Consider the following 20,181-nt stretch of genomic DNA (forward strand, 5'->3'; position numbering starts at 1 on the left):
CTCTGTCAAATAAATACAATCTTTAAAAAAAAAAAAGAAAACAATTGTTTTAAGTTTACATAGAACAATATTCATTAACATATTCTACCACTGATCTGAATTCACACTTAGTTGGAAAAAATCTTACCTTTTGCTTTTGCTTCTTGAAGACATCTTGTCACATTCTCAAACTGGAAACTGACATTATGAAATGAGATCAAGGATATCTTCAATTTCAGGAAAAGGCCCATTTGGCTCCTGGGATTTGGAATTCTTTGTTTCCACAGTTGACAAGTTATTGATTGGGTTGAGCTAGCGTAATCGACCAGTTCTTAAATTAGGAAAATGTATATGGTCTTGCTGGTCTTTTGTCTGTCACATCTGAGGAGAACTCAGAAGAGAATTGTTCTGTGACTGTTTCCTATACGAAGGATAGGTTTGTTGGTGCATGTTTTGTTTTGTTTTATTCTTTTAAATTGTACTCTTAATATTTTAAGAAGACTCTATAGTTAGAGACATAAAAACTTCCAGGATTAAAGCACTGAAGTGATTTAAGGAGCATATTCTGAGTTTTTCAAGAAGTGGTGGGTTAACTGCTTTAAGAAAAATTTCTGAAAGGCACATGCAGGCTCAGCAGCCCTGACTGAGTGACCCTGACCAAACTTTACGTTTCACATCTGGGGAGAAAAGGCAAACTGGAGTTAGGGCAGAGTTTCTGCTCTAAGCTTGGCTATACGAGAGCAGACAGAGCCCTAAAAGTATAGACCCTAAGTTTTTAAAACTGTCCTTATATCTTATATACATTGTGGTGTGTGTATCTTATGTAAGTTATGAAAGGATGGTAAATAGGTTCTGATTTTTTTTATACATGGCACTTTGGAGACTAACACTCTTAGCAGCAGATAATACCTGAGGGGTTAGTAGACTATGACCTCAAACAAAGGATTCCGCAGTAAAATACCGTAATTCCTTGATCTGCAGAGGCTGATTATTGATAAGATGCACTGCAACTTAGTGCTCTCTTAGGGGCACAAAGAATACCACCACAAGTGTACAGATAAGTTGTAAAGATTTACTCCTATTTCAGAAACTTTAAAATATGAAATTGTGTGTCTTAGATTTATAGAAATATGGTAAATTGGGAAAATACTGACTTACCCAAAGTTATACAGATTTCTTTACTACAGGACTTCATAGAGCTTTTAATATGTGAATTGGTAATGATGAACATTGGAAGAGGTATATAGTTAGTGCCTCCCAGATGACTCTGGAACCTTTTTTGTTTGTTATGGGTAAAATGCAAATGACCTAAAATTCACCATTTTAACTGTTTTAAACTATACAATTCAGTACCATTAAATATGTTCACAATATTATGCAGGCATCACCACTATCTGGTTCCAGAACTTTTTCATGACCCCAAAAGGAAATCCTGTACTCATTATGATAGTCACTCCCCATCCTGAAATTTTGACTGAATTCTGAAACTCAGTTTGATAGACATTGCTCTAAAATACTGTTCAAAATATTTAGTATTTTCTACAGTAGCCATTATGGGAAGTATTGAACATTTATTCTTTTTCTTTTTCTTTTTTTTTAAGATTTATTTATTTATGGGGCGCCTGGGTGGCTCAGTCGTCAAGCGTCTTCCTTCAGCTCAGGGCATGATCCCGGGGTCCTGGGATTGAGCCCTGCATTGGGCTCCCTGCTCGGCAGGAAGCCTGCTTCTCCCTCTCCCACTCCCCCTGCTTGTGTTCCCTCTTTCACTGTCTCTCTCTCTGTCAAATAAATAAATAAAATCTTTAAAAAAAAAAAAATTTATTTATTAGCGTATGTGTACGCATGTGAGGGGTGGGGCAGAGCAAAAAACAATACCCCTTGTTTAAATATGGCTATTTATATCCAAAGCACAAAGAGTAGATCTCCTGCTGAGCATGAAGCCCAATGCAGGGCTCAATCTCACGACCCTGAGATCATGACCTGAGCCGAAGTCAGTAGTTGGATGCTCAACCGACTGAGGCACCCAGGCACCCCTGTTGAACATTTATTTGAATTAACATTTCTGTAATATTGTAGAATACTTCTAATTTGGGGAAAATAGACATTTTAGAGCTTGAGGGGCCAAATAGCAAGTTAGTGTCAGAGCTGGAATTACAATCTAGTTCTTTAGACATCCAGTGTTCTCCTCCCTGTGCCGTGCTTCTAGATTGAGCAAGGTAAATTAGATATCTTATTTCATGAATTGTTTTCTATTTTTGTTTTATCAATGGATAAATTAAGATTTATAACCAAGGAGTGCCTAGGTGCTTCAGTCATTTAAGCATCCATCTCTTGGTTTCAGCTCAGGTCATAATTTCAGGGTCCTGGGATTGAGCCCTGCCTTGGGCTCAGAGCTGAGCTCAGAGTCTGTTGGAGATTATCTCCCTCTTCCTCTGCTCCTGCCCCTGCTTGCTCTCTCTCTTTCTCTGTCAACTAAATAAATAAAATCTTAAAAAAAAAAAAAAGATTTGTAACGGAAACTAATGACAAACCACACTGTGTGTCTATGATGGACCATCTGTATACTTTCTAGAAGATACCACTTTGGGTGTGATAATATAACAGCTAGCCAAGGAGAAGAGTTATGAACAGTTACTCATATTCAGTCATTTGCCCTGCTTATTGATCATAACTTTCTCTCAGTATCAGCGTTCTTTTTTTTTTCTTTTCGAAGAGTTTATTTATTTGACAGAGAGATAGAGCAGGAACACAGCAGGGGGAGTGGGAGAGGGAGAAGCAGGCTTCCCGCCGAGTAGGGAGCCCGATGCGGGGCTCGATCCCAGGACCCTGGGATTATGACCTGAGCCGAAGGCAGACATTTAACGACTGAGCCACCGAGGCGCCCCTCAGTATCAGCATTCTAATGGTGAAGTGCCTTGGAAATATAATAGGTCAATTGCAGTAGTCTTTAAAGATGTTAGGAAGAAACTCCTTGAATAATTTGTTTCTAGGAGGCTTTCACATCAGAGCTGTCACCATACTTTGAGTTTTAGCTTGGAAGTAACATGCATGTTTTCATGTGACTTCTTTAAAGAGCAATTGTGCATCTCCATAAGCAGTTATTAATGATCAACTTATGTCATTGAGCCTTTGGGCCATTAAGATTGAACTAGGGTGACACATATTAATGTTATGTTTCATTTTAGGACAAGAAAGAGATGGCCATCAGTGACTGCAACAAAGGTACAACTTTTTAGTCTTATTATATGTTAACATACAAGAGCATTACCTCAGCTGGACAAATAGATGTATGTAGTTGACCCTTGAACAACACGGGTTTGAACTGCATGGATCTACTTATACATGGATTTTTTTTTTTTTTTCTGAATAAATACAACAAAGAACCCTAAATGTGTGGGGATACAGTTGGGGATATTTTAAGAAAATCTTATGATTTTCTTAATAACATTTTCTTTTCTCTAGTTTCCATTACTGTAAGAATACAGTATATAATACACAGAACATACATAGTACGTGTTAATCAACTCTCTGTTACTGGTAAGGCTTCAGGTCAACAGTAGGCTATTAGTAATCAAGTTTTGGGGGAGTCAAAGGTATATGTAGATTTTTGGCTGCGTGGGGGTTGGGGGTCAGCGCCCCTAACACCCCCTCCCCCTCGCATTGTTCAAGGGTCAGCCGTACTTGTATATGTGTATACCCTTACTCTGGGACTTTTAAAGAAGAAGTTTTATAGTTCAGCCTTCTTAGAGGTGCTGTGTAGTAGTCATCGTCACATAAACATGCGTTTGAATGGATAGTTCTCTCAGTTTATCCTGTATTAGTAAATATGTGAAGAAAAATTCAAAGCTGCCTTGGCAACAGAAACTCGTGGAACAGAATTTGCTTCCTGTAGTGTCTAAATTACTTTCCTTGGGGATTGAAATTGAAGATCTTAGGTGCTGCTAGGGCATCTGGATCCGTGTGTTTGGGGGGGGGTGTAGCCGTGGGGAGGGGCAGCTTCTGTTAGGGAATTGGTACTCTCTTCACGTGCAGTAATTCTTCCAGACCCACTTGTCATCATTTTAATTCCCTTTTCAGGTTCCACACAATGAACCGAGACTTTGCTCTCTGATACCTGAGTTCCATTATGGTCTTTTCATCCCACCAACTTAGAGAGACGCTCCCAGCTGTAGGATCTCTTTTGGGGTTTTGGTTGGTTGGTTGCTTGGTTTTGGTTTTTATCCAGAGATTTCCTGATAGGCCAGATCATTGTCTTGCCTTTCTGCCCAGCTTGGTTTTGGAGAACACACATAATCACTTTTCCTTGCATCCTACTACTCTTCCATCTTTGGATAATATTTTCCCAGAATTGAAGAGTTAAAAAGAACCTTGTATGTTATCTGGTCCTACTCCTGCTCAGCATGAATTCCTCTCCTTTTTTTTTTTCTTTACATTAATTAATCACCTCTGTTGGCTTGCTTTCTTTATAGTTGGTATTTCTTGGTATCTGAATGAAACTGTTAGTACCTTTGAATCTAGCAAAGTACTTTTGATCTATTATATGTTGGGCTGGAAGTAATTCTGAATGTGCTATTTTGTTTGGAGGAAGGTGTTTAACCTTAATTTATGTGAGACGTGTGGCTCAAGTTTAAATTAGGCTCGAGTTTAAATTAGGAACAAGTTACTGATGTTCAGACCTCTTTTTCTGTAACCAAATCATGAGAAAATGCCTTGTAAGCCTGATTACCAAGGCATACACTAGGAAACATAGTTCATTTCCAGCTGTACCCCCAAGTGTAGGAGCCTTGCCCAGAAAATGAGAGGAAGTGGAGGAAAGTGTTTTCGAGGTTGGTTTTGGGATTTGCTTAAACCAATACTCATGTGCTTATACATAGTCATTATGGGCTGCGTACCTTGTACCCACAGGCAAAATCATTGACAGTAGTATGGTTTATTTGTATTAAGGTCCCTTCCCCCCTCACTCCAGTACTCCAGACACAGTTCACAAACCTTCAGAGGACTTAACAGCATCTTCCTGAGGTCATATTGGAGCTCGTTAGCACTCCATGGAATAATATTTAATGGAATAATATTTAATACCACTCACCTTAGACTCTTCAGCTTTGGCATAAAGTTAAAGTTCATTCTCTTCATATGGATTGGGAAAGAAAATCACATGTTTAGGATGCTATGTTGATTTTAGAGGTTTTTATAAAGTGATCTTGGGACAAGTTCTTTCTCTTCAATATATATTTGCATTGTTAGAAATTATCCACTAGTTGAAAAGGAGGCAGTATCTGGGTGAAAATGTAAATTAGGGGTTGAGTTTTTTAAAAGATGTAATAGAAGTCACTGGAGAACTTTTCCTATGGATATTATGATATTGCAGTTGGGGATATTTTAAGAGAATACGATGTACCAGACTAAGGGGAGGTTGACTGCATGTAAAGTTGAAATGTTAAGGATTTGGGTTCCTTCAGAAAACCTTCTCCTGAACCAGTATCCTCCCCCCCCCCAAAACTACTGTACCATTTCTCTGATCCTCTTCATCACAACAGTAATCTATACTTGCTGTGTCTACTTTGTCTTCTCCCATTCTCTCCTCATTCCACATCCACTAGGCTTCTTTTCCGTGCCACTGGAAACTCATCTTGTAAACATCACCCACCACTTCATCTTGCTCAACTCAATAGTGGCTTCTCTATCCTCTCTTTACTCATCTCCCCAAAGCATTTAATACAGTGTATCATTCCTCATTTTTTTTCTTGTTTCATTGGCTATTCCTTACTCTGTTTTGCTGGCTTCTATGTCAGCCTTGACATTTTTAAAGTCGCTAGATCTTAGTCCCACATAGAGCCCTCTTCTTTTTTTCCCTCTATAAATTTTCCTTGTATGATCTCATCCAGTTCTGAAATGCTAAATGCCATCTACAGTTTATATCTTCAGCTCTTTCCTGTTGTCTGGACCCCCTGTATCCCATTGCAAACTTGACATCTCAAGATTCTTGGATGTCTGGTAAGCATTGAAGATTTAAGGTGCCCAGAACAGACTGGGGCCTCCCCAGTCCCCTCACCCACATACCCACAAACAACTTGCAGTTCGGTTTTTTCATTCTTATAAATGCATTACCATCCATTCACTTGCTTATTCTGTTTCTTTCATTCCACATAGTTAATTAGCAAGTCCTCTGGGCTCTAGTTCAAAGACATATATTTAATGTGGCCTTTTCTCTCCCTCTCCACAACAACCAGCTTAGCCAGCAGTCTCTGTCATCCGGACCACTGCAGTAGGCTGCCAGCCACCTCACTGCTTTCATTCTTGCCCTCCACACTGCGGCCCGAGGAGTCCTTTAAAGCTCTAAATCAGATGATGTCTTTAGTCTGCTGGCAGCCGTTCCCGTGCCTTCTCGTCACACTTGGAAAAAGTGTACGCTCCTTTCCCTGGCCAGCAAGGCCTCCACGCTCTGGTCCTTGCCCATATCTTCAGCCTGACCCGTTCCCTATCCCCGAGCCCAGTCACTAATATGCCAAGGTTGTTATTGTTTTGGAGCCTTTACTCTTGTTGGTCCCTCTTCCTGGTACACTTCTCCTTTCAAATGGCTGGCCTCCCTCAGATATTCCCTTTTCATAGTCTTCGACTGCTGTCTGAAGTTACCTTATTTCCCCTTTCACTTGCATTTACTTACCTTGTTTCATTTTTCTATATAGCTCTGCAACTGTCTGAAATTATATGCCTGTATGCTGTCTCCTCTTGCCTACTAGAATAGCCTAAAGCTTTGTGAGAAGGAGGACTTTGTCTGTCTTGTTTACCACTATACTCCAGAGATACACTGCATGAGGTACAGATACTAGGTACTAAAGAAACAGTTACTGAAAACATGAATGAATAATATATTACTTGAAGAAAAAAAGTTATGGAGCCATGACCTTGCTTTCTAACAGAAAAAGAAACAACTCAGAAGAATAGGAGAAATGCAGTATAGTTGATCCAAAACATGGGCAAAGGATTTTTAGAAGGGCAGTTATTGCTGGATAAAGGAAAGGATATTATGCATCGGTGACCTAAAGGTGTTGGAACAGAAGTCTGAAGGAACAGTGAGGGTTTAGCTAAAAATGTAACCTCAGTAGTCAAGGCATAACCTCGGGTGTTGAGGCCTAGAAAAAAGAGAATGATAGCAGAGTCTGCCACCAAACTATTTTCCCTCAATTCTTTAATTTGTACCTTCAAATTCTCTCACTTTTGGACTGTGCATGAGGGCTCTGTGTTCTGGCCTGTTCCGAACTAGACAAAGGGCAAGTATGTGAAAACAGAACTTTGGGTGTAGACCTGGGTTTCGTACACTACAGCCACCAAGCCAAACTCATCCCGCCACCTGCTTGTGTACAGCCCCCGAGCTGAGAATGGTTTTACATTTTTAAATGGTTGGAAATCAAAAAAGAAATATGGGGCGCCTGGGTGGCTCAGTCGTTAAGCGTCTGCCTTCGGCTCAGGTCATGATCCCAGGGTCCTGGGATCGAGCCCCACATCGGGCTCCCTGCTCGGCGGGAAGCCGGCTTCTCCCTCTCCCACTCCCCCTGCTTGTGTTCCCTCTCTCGCTGTGTCTCTCTCTGTCAAATAAATAAATAAATAAAATCTTAAAAAAAAAAAAAAAGAAATATTTTGTGACATAGGAAAATTGTATGAAATTCAAAGTTCAGTGTCCATAAACAAAGGTTTCTTGGAGGACAGCATCTTTATTTTCTTCTACATGGTCTGTGGTTTCTTTTGTGCTACAGTAGCAGGGATGAGTAGTTGTGACGGAGATGGTCTGTCCTGCAAAGCGGAAGTTATGTGTTGTCTTGCCCTTTACGGAGAAAGTGTGGCAGTGCCAGGTGCAGTCTTTGACAAATGACTCTTCCTTTTAGACCCTTGGCGGGTGGTTAATAAAGAAACACAATACAGCTGGGCACAGGCAGGCCCTTTTTCTTCATAGTAACAATGATTTCTTCTCTTTTTACAGCAATTCAGTTAAACCCCTGCTATATCAGGGCAATACTGAGGAGAGCGGAGTTGTACGAGAAAACGGACAAGCTAGATGAAGCCCTGGAGGACTATAAATCCATTTTAGAAAAAGATCCATCCGTACATCAAGCAAGAGAAGCTTGCATGGTAAACCTAATTTTTAAAAAATATTTTTTGTTCTGTTCCCTGTGTTGCTACTCATTGAATCTTAGATAATCCTCTGGGACCCGACTGCCTTCCATTTGTATATTTTTAAGGGCTTATCAAAATATATGCGAGATCTAACTTTGAAGTGGTGGTCACAGACCCTCTGTGACCATGTACCATTTAATCTCCATTCTTTAAGTGTTAACTATGTAAACCTTTAATCTGTAGGATTAATGAGAACTCAGTTTCATTATTAGACTATGGAAATCTTGTACAGTTTAGTCCAAAATGAGTCTGAGTATTAGAGGTAATAAACTTCTGGTTTTCTGCCCATCCTTTTCAGTCACCAAGTTTCTATTTACTATCATATGGCCAGCATACTTCCAATTAAATATATTCCAGATTAGCCTTCTTATCTTTCTTAAAATTACTCTTACTCTTGTCTATGGCACCTACAGATCCTCTTGGTTCTAATAAACATAATATTTTTGTGTCAGTTGTCAATTAGCTAAATGTTACTGTTTTTTTTTCCCCTTAAAAATAACTCCAGGGGCACTTGGATGGTGCAGTTAGTTGAGCATCCGACTCTTGGTTTCAGTTGGGGTCATGATCTCAGGGTCTCGAGATCAGGCCCCACGTTGGGTTCCTCAGGGAGTCTGCTTAAGATTCTCTCTCTGGCCTGGGTGGCTCAGTTGGTTAAGCAGCTGCTTTCGGCCCAGGTCATGACCTTGGAGTCCTGGGATCGAGCCCCATGTCGGGCTCCCTGCTCAGCGGGGAGCCTGCTTCTGCCCCTCCCCCCTGCTCATGCTTGCTCTCAGTCTCTCTCTCTCTCTCTCTTTCTCTCTGTCTTAAATAAATAAATAAAATCTTAAAAAGAAAAAAAGATTCTCTCTCCGTCTCTGCCCCTCCTGCTTGTACTCTCTTCCTTCAATAATAACTGATCTTTTATTTATCCAGAAGGGGAATAATGGGAGATAGACTGGTTTGGATCATTAAAAGACATCAGCAGTTTGAAATTGGTTTTAATCCTTTATCTGACTTTTAACATCTCTGAATGGTGGTAGGATTGACTTAAATTTGACACAAGGAAAGGGAATAGAGTTCTTAAAATCTTAGCCAAACTCTTGGTAGCCTTTATTCTTGTCACATTGGTTTTAAACCTTCTGTAAAAGGGAGCCTTTTATGTCAGTTGTTATATGCATAACGAATTTGTTTTATTTTGAATTATTACAACTGGGTTGTTACTAAAATTGCAGAGTACTTAGGGCCAATTACAGAGCTAAAAGCAGCTATACAATAAAGCCTCTAATCTAGATCATTGGTTTTCAAGTGGGATGATTTGGTTTCCAGGGACATTTGGCAGTGTCTGGAGACACCTTGATTGGCATGACTGGAATGGTCCTCTTGGCATCTAGGGGCCAAGAATGTTCTAAACCTCCTACAATGCATAAGACAGCCCTCACAACAAAGAATTACCTAGTCCAGAATATCAGTAGTGCCAAGACTGAAAAACCCTGAGTAGGTGATTCATTTAGGGACATCCAATATTGATCTGACCCCTTCTCAACAACTTAGATTATACTAAGAAAGGACTTCAAGTTAAAAAATACAAGTCAGCCAAAAAATTAAAAATATATAACCCATAATCCCACCACCTAAATATACCAATGTAAACATCTGGAGTGTATTCTTTCAGAAATTTTTTTGTCTGTGTATTTACCAAATTTTTATTGAGGTCCTCCCTGGGCCACTGTGCCAAGAACTGGGAATAGAGCAGTGAACCAAACAAAACCCCTATTTGTGTAGCTCACCCACAAATACTTGTTTTTTTCTGTATTTAATAGGATCTTATATATGTACATCATCCGATCTGACTCACGTGAAGCTTGTTTCTCAAATTCAAAATAAAGCCAAAAGATTTTTCACCAGCCCTTGTTTCTCCTCTTTTCCCCTCAGAGATTACCTAAACAGATTGAAGAACGTAATGAAAGGCTAAAGGCAGAGATGTTAGGTAAGTTTGCTTCCCTTACTTTCCCATGACCCTAGTAGCTAGGAGGCGGGGGTGAGGGGCAGCAGGATTTGGGATTTGCTGGAGGAGAACACAACAGTTAGAAATAGCTCTGGGGCCCATCGTTTGTTGTATGAGCCATAGCAAGGTCTGAGCTGTCTTTGACTCCAGAAGGGTTGGAGTGGCTTAGAGAGGATGTCAGCTTTTGAAAAACTAAACTTCTATTTTGTTTTTCCTGAGAAATTTTCCTGCCTTCAAGAATGCAAACATGATTCAACCTGGGATCCCACTAACCTCTATTTCAGATCATGAATTACATGAAAACAGTTGAGTTTCTTCATTGAATAAACAACTTAAGTTTTTAATTTCATTAGAATACAGCTACTGCAAGTCAAAACCGTGTCAGAACCAAGGGAATGTTTGTTTTGAAAATGGCCTTGAGAGTCCCATTAGTGTTTGAGAAGACACAAGAAGGCAGCAATTAGGAGTAAATAGTGAGGGGACAGAAGACTGAGTGGAGCTCAGGGAGGATGGACTAATGGTTTAGTTCTCGTACCTGCCAAAGCACGTTATAGTTGGAATCAGAGAAGCCCTCCATGAATAGTCTGCTTGACTAAGGGGAGTAAAGGTTCTTGGACAGACACCTGCCCAGTATATTCTGCTCATAACCTGACTGATACTTCCCTGCTCAAGATCTGTTTTGTATTCTTCCTTAATGAGTATTTTCTGAATCCACCATGTGAATTGAATTTAACATATTGCAATCACATGGGCCTAAAGGAAAAAATCTTAAAATAAATTGAGTTTGGCCATTTGAACATATTTTCCAAAGGATCACTCTGCTAGCAGAGCTGACTGAGAAGAAGCCATCCATGGGGCGCCTGGGTGGCTCAGTCGTTAAGCGTCTGCCTTCGGCTCAGGTCATGATTCCGGGGTCCTGGGATCGAGCCCCGCATCGGGCTCCCTGCTCCGCAGGAAGCCTGCTTCTCTCTTTCCCACTCCCCCTGCTTGTGTTCCCTCTCTCGCTGTGTCTCTCTCTGTCAAACAAATAAATAAAATCTTTAAATCTTAAAAAAAAAAAAAATTTGAACAGTCCACAACCCTCTGGTTGTGTTTTTAGAGTTGGGGAGACTTCTGGAGCCTTCCCCAGTTTTTCCAAAAGACACTCTTTCCCTACTTTACATATTTAAATTTGACACCATGTTTGAGCAGAAAAATTATTTTGGAGGTGCTCTTTCTTCAAAGAAGAGGGAAAAGAGCATTTTCCACCTATTCTAACAATGACTTTTGTTTTAGAAAAAAGATAGTATGTGTACTTAGCTGAGCTGTATTTCATGCTGAAAGAGATGATGTCGGGCTGGCCATGGTGGACTTGGAGAAGACCCTTAGGCGTTGTGCTCTGGGTCCACTTTTTTGAGCCAATATGAAACCCTAAAGGGATGGATATAAACTGAATCTTGCAGCCATTGTCAATTCCAGATGGAATCAAAACTTCACTTCTCCTTGCCTGGCTGCCTCAGTCACTCTAACTTCTCATGAGCTGAAGTTTCTGTCTCCAGGGCTTTGGGTTTTACTTATATTGGCCTCTTCGTTTGAAATACTCAAGTTGAATTCGTTCTCGGTTGCTTCTGTAATGAATTCTCCTCTCATCAGACTTAAACAGTTTAAGTTGTTTGGTAAATATTATGTCAGTTTGTTGTTACACAGAAACAGTATGAAGGGCTAGACTCCTTTATCTTCTTCCTAAGTATAAAGATCACGAGTAAGATATTGCTTCTAGGTGTTCCCCACCATCAGAGAGCCTAAAAGGGAGAAACCACTCTCTATATGGAATCTCAGCCCCACAAAAGCTTTCTGGAGTTCTTCCCTCCCTGTTACAGATGACATAACTGTGCTTCATGTGCTGTGAGATCCTTGGAGGCTACTCACTCTGCAAAACAGTGCCACCCCTTAAATGTTCTGAGCAAGCTTTTTGCAGCGGACTGCACGATTTTTAGTGCTGGTTTCCCTGGAAATACTTGGCTTCTGCTGAAATACCAGCAGTTAAAGATTTGAAAAACTGTTCAACACCATTTGTCATTGGCATTTACGAAGTTAGGTAATTATTTAACAAGGTGAGCTTTTATTTAGGTTTGTTCAACAATCTTTGACTTGCTTTTTCAAGTCAAGTAAGTTGACGTCCTTTTTGTTAGAGGAGCCCTGTAGTTGCCTCCATGGGAAAAAAAAATCCCAACTGGAATAATGAAGGGGGTAGAACATACTAAACATACTTGCTCCTCCCTTTCTAGCCTATCATTTAGAAATATCATTAGAACAAGCATGGAGACCCAGAGTGGCCATCAGTCATAGTGCTGCAGTCCTTGCTAATCACAGAGAATAAGCATGTTGGCTTCAGATTTGAGGAAAGTGGTCAGCAACTGGTGTGTTTCCTTTTGTCCTTTTCTCTGGGAAGCTTAGCCTCATGGCCATAATAAGCCAGGAAATTTAAGGTTTAAAAGGACTTAGGGTATGGTCAGTGGTGCTGGACAGAGCACCCCAGGAGGCTGAGAGCTTTTTTAAGGGACTGGTAGTACTAGTTAGTGACCAATACCCTATTTATTTGGCTTTGCTCAAATCTAGTGATTTTTCACTTTTTTTTTAAATAGGAGAACTTTTTATTTTTTTATTTTTTAAGATTTTATTTATTTATTGGAGAGAGAGACTGACAGATAGCAAGAGAGGGCAGGAGCAGGAAGGAGAGGGAGAAGCAGGCTCCCCACTGAGCAGGGAGCCCGATGGCGGGGCTCAATCCCAGGGCCCCGGGATCACGACCCAAGCTGAAAGCAGACGCTTAACCAAATGAGCCACCCAAGCGCCCCAGAGAACTTTTTAAAAAAATCTTACGTGATTACACCAAATTAGAACAGCTAGTAAAAAAGGCAAGAAAAAAAATTTTACATTGAAACCACAACATAGAAAACAAAGAGTGGTATTTTATTTGTATCAGTTCAAATATATAGCATTTATTATAATCAGAATAACCAGGCAAGTTTGAGGAACATAAAAATTTGAAATCGGATTTAGATGGTACGCACAGCCTTATGAGTATCTGTATCTAATTTATTTCTGGTTTTGATTTCACATTAAATTTTTGTCCACATAGGTAAACAGTAAAAACAGTTTCAAAGGTAAAACTGATGAGACATTTTCAGAATCCCTGAAGCTCCTCTGCTCAGCTGGAGGACACTGAGGGCAGATGTTTAGTGTATTGCTCTGCATTCAGGAGCATCTCGGGCAGCATGGCTGTTTAACCTTAGAGGGGAGCCGGACGAGTGCCTTCCTGGGGTCGGTTCTATACACAGTGCGCGATGAGGTGAGCCTCATCCTGGCAGTGAGGTGAGCGCGAGGGCTGTGTACTTAGAGGCCAGATGATGATACTAATAGATCTCTGAATAAGCCTTGGTTGCAAATAGAAAAGAATGGGATGAAGACTTTTGTCATCATCATTTGTAAATTGTGTTGTCCTATATCCTGGCCCAGCCATGAAATCTCAAACAAGTAGAATTGCTAAGAATCTGTACATGTGTGTTTGTAGTTCTTCCTTGATCTCTTGTCATCTTGTTGAATTGAACTGTGAGGTGGAAGATAAAGTTGTTTGCTTTCTCCAAAAAGTAACGTGGGCTATTTTCACATCATGTAAGAGAGACACTCCGCCCAGGGCAGCCTGTCCCGCCAATCACTAGAGACAGGTGTCCACAATTAGTTTTCAATATCAGGCTCCTGACCAAGATTCCACTGGCCAGCTACAAAAGCAAATTATCTTTTGGGGCTGGTTCGCAGAATGCATTGCTCAGACCAGCTTCACATGAGAACTCGTTCAAAATGCTCGTTTTCAGACTCCACGCCCATCCTACTAAATCAGAGGTCGGGGTGGAGCGCAGTGCTCTGAGTTCCGACAACCCCTCTAGGTGTTTCTGGTGCACACTCGCATTTATCCAGCGCTGTGTGGGTGTGTGACTGCTGCATGGGGGCCGTGTGGAGGCAGCTCAGGAGAGGACCTAGAAGGGGGGATGGAGGGTGCATTGCAGGGATGCGGCCAGGAGTGGTCAGCCACTCTGCTCTGAGAAGTTCCTCCTGAGCAGAAGCAGCATGTCACTGAGTTTTGCCTTTCCGTCCTTGTGCTGTAGCTGCAGCAGAGAAAAAAGAAAAAGCAGACATTTCAGAATGCACTAGACTTGAGATCTCAGACCGCTCTCTATGGCCAGCCATTCCTTGCCATGTTGCATTTCTGGTGTTTATTTGGACAAGCTGTCACTGGAGAAATCGAGTCAGCTCACTGTAGGTTGTCACCATTTACCAAGTGGGTAGGGGCTACCACCCAGGTCCTCGGGTGGGGTTATATCCCAGTAGCAGGTGGAGCTTGTGTTCTAACCGTTCCATGAGATGCTGCTCTTCTTACCTTAACCAAGAGCTCCCAGGTTCCTGTCCTGACCTGGAAAACCTAGAGCCACCCCTTGAAACTCTCTGACTCCCCAAAAGGAACCAGAGACCGGGGGGACTGGGCATAGCCCAGTAATACTTTCCTCTCCCGGACACCTGCACTGCTTCCTGCCCGGCTGCTCCAGCACACACCTGGGCCTTGTTCTCCATCCGGCCCGGGTCTTCCCCTCTTACCATCACCTCCTTACACCTTCTTGGAACGTATTTCTGCTCTCCTGATTCCTGAAGTTTCTCCAGTGTTCATTCCTGACCACTAGCAACCTCATGAGCGCACATTTGTGAACTGATTTAAGAAAACCATCTTCTCTGATGCCATGATCAAGAACTATAGAAGGGAGCTTAGGAATAATTCATTCATTATCTTGGCAAAGATTGAACATATTCTTTTGCCTCTCCCTGTGCATTACATGCTTCTCTGCTGTGCATAGTACAGGGTTCTAGAATCAGCTCCCTTACCCAAGGTCACAAGAAAGTCTTGACATTGTCACTGACTCTTAAAACTGCTGAAGCCATACATGTGGATACCCTGGAAATCCAGGGTTGTTTTTGTTTTTTTTTTCATATTTCTCTTCATGCGACCCTGCCTAATACTCGTTAGAGACTATACATGCAGTGTTTTGTACTCCGGCCACATGAGTGCCTCTGAACCACTTCCTTGCTGCGGTTATTCCCTCAGGGAGTATCAGTGTATAGATTCTCACTGCCCTACTTTCTGCCTCATTTCCTGGTTGTCACTCCTTCAGCTCCTCTCAGGAGAATCACTCCCGCTTCTTTGACAGTTCTTGGTAAGGCTTAGCTCAGCCTCCGCTCACCCAAGAGCTCATATAGGCATTTGATTTGGCTGTGAATTTTATCTTCCATATTCTGTGCTGTCTCTTGATAAGCCTTTTCCTCAGAGGAAAGCAAGAGGCCGCTTCTGTGGCTTAGCGCCTGCCTCGTAAGAGGGAATGCCGTGTCAGGATTCCCTTGCATCCCACTGGGCCCAAACCCCAGGGATCGATCTTAAGGACGTGAAAACAAATGGCATTCCTGGCTCCCCTCGGGGTAAATGGACACAGTTAGTAGCTCCAAAGAGAAGTTACACATAATGAGTCCATTGGGTTGTTGTGATACAGTGTTGCTTGGAGGCATAGAAACTAGTATTTATCAGTTCTGGATCCAGTGACAAGGGTTGTTCTCTCATCCAGTAAACATTCTTATCTGAGCACAAGCAGTTTTGGACTCTTGTCTTTGCCTGCAGTCTAGGCTAGCTGGAGAACCTAAGTTAGGGACATGCTGACACATTCCGGCTGAGCGATGATGCCGGATCTGTTGCAAGTGGAAATACGGCAACCTAACTGAGTGCTGCCCAGATAGGGAAGGTGTAGGATTTGGCAGCCGGTGGAAAAGGTGGCAGATAGGCTAATTTGGCAAATGATTCTGTCTTAGGGACCAGGAGGCTGCATTAGTCTCTGCGCGTCCAACCTGCCTCTAAACAGCAGCAGGAAAACTCAGTGTGATTGTGTATGTATTTATGAGCATGACCTCTACTGAAGATGCTTCTCTGCTGTTATCATAACAAAAGATGAGTTTTCAGAAACCAAAAATTTGTTGGTTATACCGTAATGTTTTGCTCTGTTCCCTTATGTTCTCACTGGCCTTAGTCTGATTTCAGAGCTTTTTTTTTTTTTTAAGGTCTTATTTATTTTTTTATTAGTAGTACTTTTTTTAGGAGGTGGAGAGGGGCGGAGGGAGAGGGACAGAGAGAATCTTAAGCAGGCTCCACACTGAGGGCGGAGCCTGACATGGGGCTCAATCTCATGACCCTGAGATCATGACCTGAGCCGAAATCAAGAGTCAGACGCTTAACCGACTGACTGAGCCATCCGGGCGTCCCTTAAGATTTCATTTTTAAGTAATCTCTACACCCAGCATGGGGCTCGGACTGAGAACCCTGAGATCCAGTGGCGTGCTCTGCCGACTGAGCCAGCCAGGCGCCCCTCAGAGCTGCTCTACCCAGCATTAGACATTCAGATGTCTGTTCAGGGAATAAATGGCTTCTTTCCCATGACGTTGCACTCACTCCAGGGTCTCCTCTTCTGATTCATTCTTCCCTGTGGCACAGGAACCAGAGACCTCTGGCCTGGCTCATAAGAACCCGCCGGGACGTGCCCTTCCACCTGCCTTTGAGCCCACTGAACACACTGCCTGCCCTCGCCTGCCCTTGCCTGCCCTTCTTATGCATTTATTCACACCGTGTCTGCCTGCACGCCCACTCCCTCTGCCTCAGGTGGCTGCAGTCCTGTCTGTCCTTGCCGGGTGATCCCAGTGCACATGCTTCCCCGAGAAGCTCTGCCGGATCTCCCGTCCTCCCTGCCCCCGGGCACGGAGTCCTCCTACGACCTCTCCTGGCACACTGTGTCTCCGCTTACCTCTGCACCTCCGGCTTCCGTGTGTAGGGCTGGTCTTCCCCATTGCATCGCAGCTTCTTCCGGGGCGGTGGCCGTCTCCGGTCCCTGCGTCCCCACCACACACAGCAAGATGCCACACACGAGAACTTAGGACCGTTAGTAACCTCAGGTCTTCCCTGGCGCAGAGACTTTTTCACTGTGTGTCTTTAGTAGGTGTCTCGGGCACTTCGGTCAGTTGTGTCATTGAGCAAGCAGAACTTTCTGTGTTCTGTTCTGTTCTGTTCTGGAGACAAGAGAGTGAAACTATTGTGGAATGGTAAAAAGGCTGAGAACGGAAGGGCAAAGACCCATAGCCTCGTGTGTAGGTTGGGTCGTCAGAGAAACCGAAGCCAGGACGGGATTCGAAGTACAAGAGACTGATTGGGGAAGTACCTGCAGGGGGCCTGGGGCGGAGAGCCGTCAGCTGCCCGTGGAGGAGAGACGGAAGTCTCACACAGCACCGCAGTGCTAAGAAAGTTCCAGCAAAGCCACTGAGGAGCCACAGTTGGCTGTCACAGTACCTGGTCTGCCCCTCCCGAGCTGGGTCATGGACGGGGACGCGCCGCCCGCAGTGAGAGAAGCACGTTTTCCCGAGTGCCATCCACAGAGTCAGTGCAGCAAAGAGGGGCGGGCAGGGTCTGCAGCCAGTCAGGCAGAGGGAGAAGCTGCCAAAGGCCCTCCCTGTCCCTCTCCGTCTGTGCCCCTGCCGCGCCCCATCAGCCCCGGTCCCTCGAGCACTGCGGTGTGCAGGCTGTCCTGGGACGCCTCCCTCGGCCGCTAGACTGAGCGCGTCGCAAAGGCCGAGAGCCACCTTTACTCGGTAGCTCCCGCCGTGCAGCAGAGTAGGGGCCGCCTCCGTGCACAGGGCGCCCCGGCCTCGGCCGCCACTCCCAGCCGCCCCTCGAACAGAGGCCCCTCGAACAGAGGCTCATGCGGGCGGCGCTGCTCCCTCCGGCAGCGCTAGGTGAAGACCGCTTGAGATTCAGTCTCACTTGGCTCACTCCGAAGAGCCAAGCCTTGTGCCATCAGTGACATTTTATTCGGCTTCCCCGCCCTCCTTCCTCACCCCCAGGATAGACTGCCAGGGCTCTGGGTCACTCCCGCTTGCCCGAGGACGCTGCCTCCTCTCTGTGCTTGGTGTGTCCCCTCCCTGGGCGGCCGCCACCCGTGTGCAGGGATGGACTGCGCCCGGCACCTGTGTTCAGTAGGGTTGGGAAGCCTGCCTGGACAATGGTCAGCCTGGGTTCTGGGAGCTTCCTCAGAATATGGTGAGCTTCTGGGAGCTAAATCTTAGACTGAGACCAAAAGTTCTTTCCATGAATTATTAGAAAATGCCTTGACATGTAAAGGTTATGTGTCTATAAGTTCTTTACCTGGGCTTTTCTTCAAGGTGGGAGGCCTCAGAGGGATAAAGCTGCTACACGTGGGAGGGCAGGAAGGAACCTGTAGCTCCGACGATTAGGGATTTCTTTCCCTTTGACCCCCATTCTCCTCTCCATTGGAAACAGACCTGCAAGAAAACAGTTCAGAAAGGGTCAAAACTGTGTATTCACCTATCCCAGCCAACATTTTCCAAAACACTCTTAGTTTCAAATATTCTATCCCTTTGCCCCATAAGTCCCTGTAAATCTCTCAAAAGTCCTGAAAACTCCAGCTTGAGACATACAAACTCTGTGGCACTGATATATGTAGAATCGGCATAAAAATCCTTGGTTATACCATGTGTCTCAGTTTTGGCTAATGGACATGAACTCACCTGTGATTAATGCGTAAAGCCTGGATCCTAGGGAGAGGAGACTGGACTGTTGTGGGCAGTGCTGTCACATGAACAAGAGTCCCCCGTCTCCCAAGAAATGATGATTTTGGTGTAGAAGCTCAGGCTTGCCTTGAGTCTGAACCCAGGCTCGGTAGCAGTCTGTCGAGTGGGATCAGATTCAGTAGGAGGCTGCAGCTTTCCACCAAGAACACTCAGAGGGTCCCCTGCCCTCGGCGTCAGGCCCTGGGGCCTGGCAGGGTACTTTCACTCCCCGGGAGCAGCAGTCCGGCCATCACTCATCCCAGGGCTTGTGTCCTTGGTTGGCTCTGGCCAGTCTGGACAGGAAGCTTTGCTTTCCCAGAGGGCACCAGCAGGGCTCCCTCACAGTCGTCTCCAAAAGCACAGGCGTGGGGATGGGTAGCACTGAAGTGACCACATTGCCGAGGGGACTAAAGGTTTCACAGTTTTAAAAGCAGGGGTTTCTTTAACTGCAGAGGGATGCTCTTTATATTTTCTAGTCAGATAGTAAGGCAGGATCGGTTGGGTCTTCCTGCTTCTGTTTATTCCCCATATTTATCTGAATTTTCCCTTTTACATTGCAGGTAAACTAAAAGATCTTGGGAACTTGGTTCTTCGACCTTTTGGACTCTCCACCGAAAATTTCCAGATCAAACAGGATTCCTCTACTGGTTCCTACTCCATCAATTTTGTTCAAAATCCAAATAATAACAGATAACAAAGTTAACAGTAGCTTGTAAAGCTGGCTTGGAGATTGTGTGCTGCTTGCTATTAACAAGGGGGAAGGCCCTGCCAATATTTAACTAAATTAAAAGCATTTTATCTCAAAGACAGGCTATCCACTGGGGCCCAGTGTTCCCTTTTCCCTCTTGTTTTCCGATCAGGGTGAAATGCACTTCTGATGTCATAAGCCTAATTTGATTCCCATTTTAAGGTGGTGTCTGCAGCTGTTGCCCTTGGTTCTGGCTGCCCTTGGCTTTGTCCAGGACGAAGCCTGCTTGTCAAAGCTGACCTCCCTGAGCTACACACGCGAGCCCAGCCAGAGCGTCCCCCGGCCCGAGCAGACCTGCCGGTCGGAGACTGCCCAAACATGATTCCTGGGGTTCCCGCCTGCTGTCCCCTGTCCCTGATTACTCACACCGCCCAGGCTGCCGGGCATGGGCTCCGGCGTCTCCTGGTTTCTTCTGTGGTAAATAAACGCTTTCTGTGACGGTCTGAGCTGGCTTGTGAATTTTGTCCCCATAATGACAGCTAAAGCAGAAGGCTTCTCTGGCTTCGGGAGCAGTGTTGCTGAGTGTTACCGGAGTCCACAAGTCTGCCCAAAGTCTTAGTTGCCACCTCGAAGATGATCTTGAAGAAGTGACTATTCTACCACGTACTAGAAC

The 20,181-nt window shown here is 44.0% G+C and overlaps 1 protein-coding gene across 4 annotated transcripts in view; it reads left to right on the plus strand.

Annotated features, from left to right (window-relative positions):
• TTC1 (tetratricopeptide repeat domain 1) overlaps positions 1–20,006 on the plus strand; it is a 46,382-nt gene extending 26,376 nt beyond the window's left edge. For all 4 annotated transcript variants that reach the window (XM_032403639.1, XM_032403640.1, XM_032403641.1 and 1 more), the window contains exons 5-8: positions 3,165–3,201; positions 7,958–8,106; positions 10,063–10,117; positions 19,381–20,006. In XM_032403639.1, the coding sequence (XP_032259530.1) occupies positions 3,165–3,201; positions 7,958–8,106; positions 10,063–10,117; positions 19,381–19,514 (375 nt within the window). In that variant the 3' untranslated portion in view covers positions 19,515–20,006. The remainder of the gene's footprint in view (positions 1–3,164; positions 3,202–7,957; positions 8,107–10,062; positions 10,118–19,380) is intronic.
• Positions 20,007–20,181: the final 175 nt, after the last annotated feature.

The sequence above is a fragment of the Phoca vitulina genome, unplaced genomic scaffold, assembly GCF_004348235.1.
Source record: "Phoca vitulina isolate PV1807 unplaced genomic scaffold, GSC_HSeal_1.0 scaffold6, whole genome shotgun sequence".
In the NCBI taxonomy this organism is placed as follows: Eukaryota; Metazoa; Chordata; class Mammalia; order Carnivora; family Phocidae; genus Phoca; species Phoca vitulina.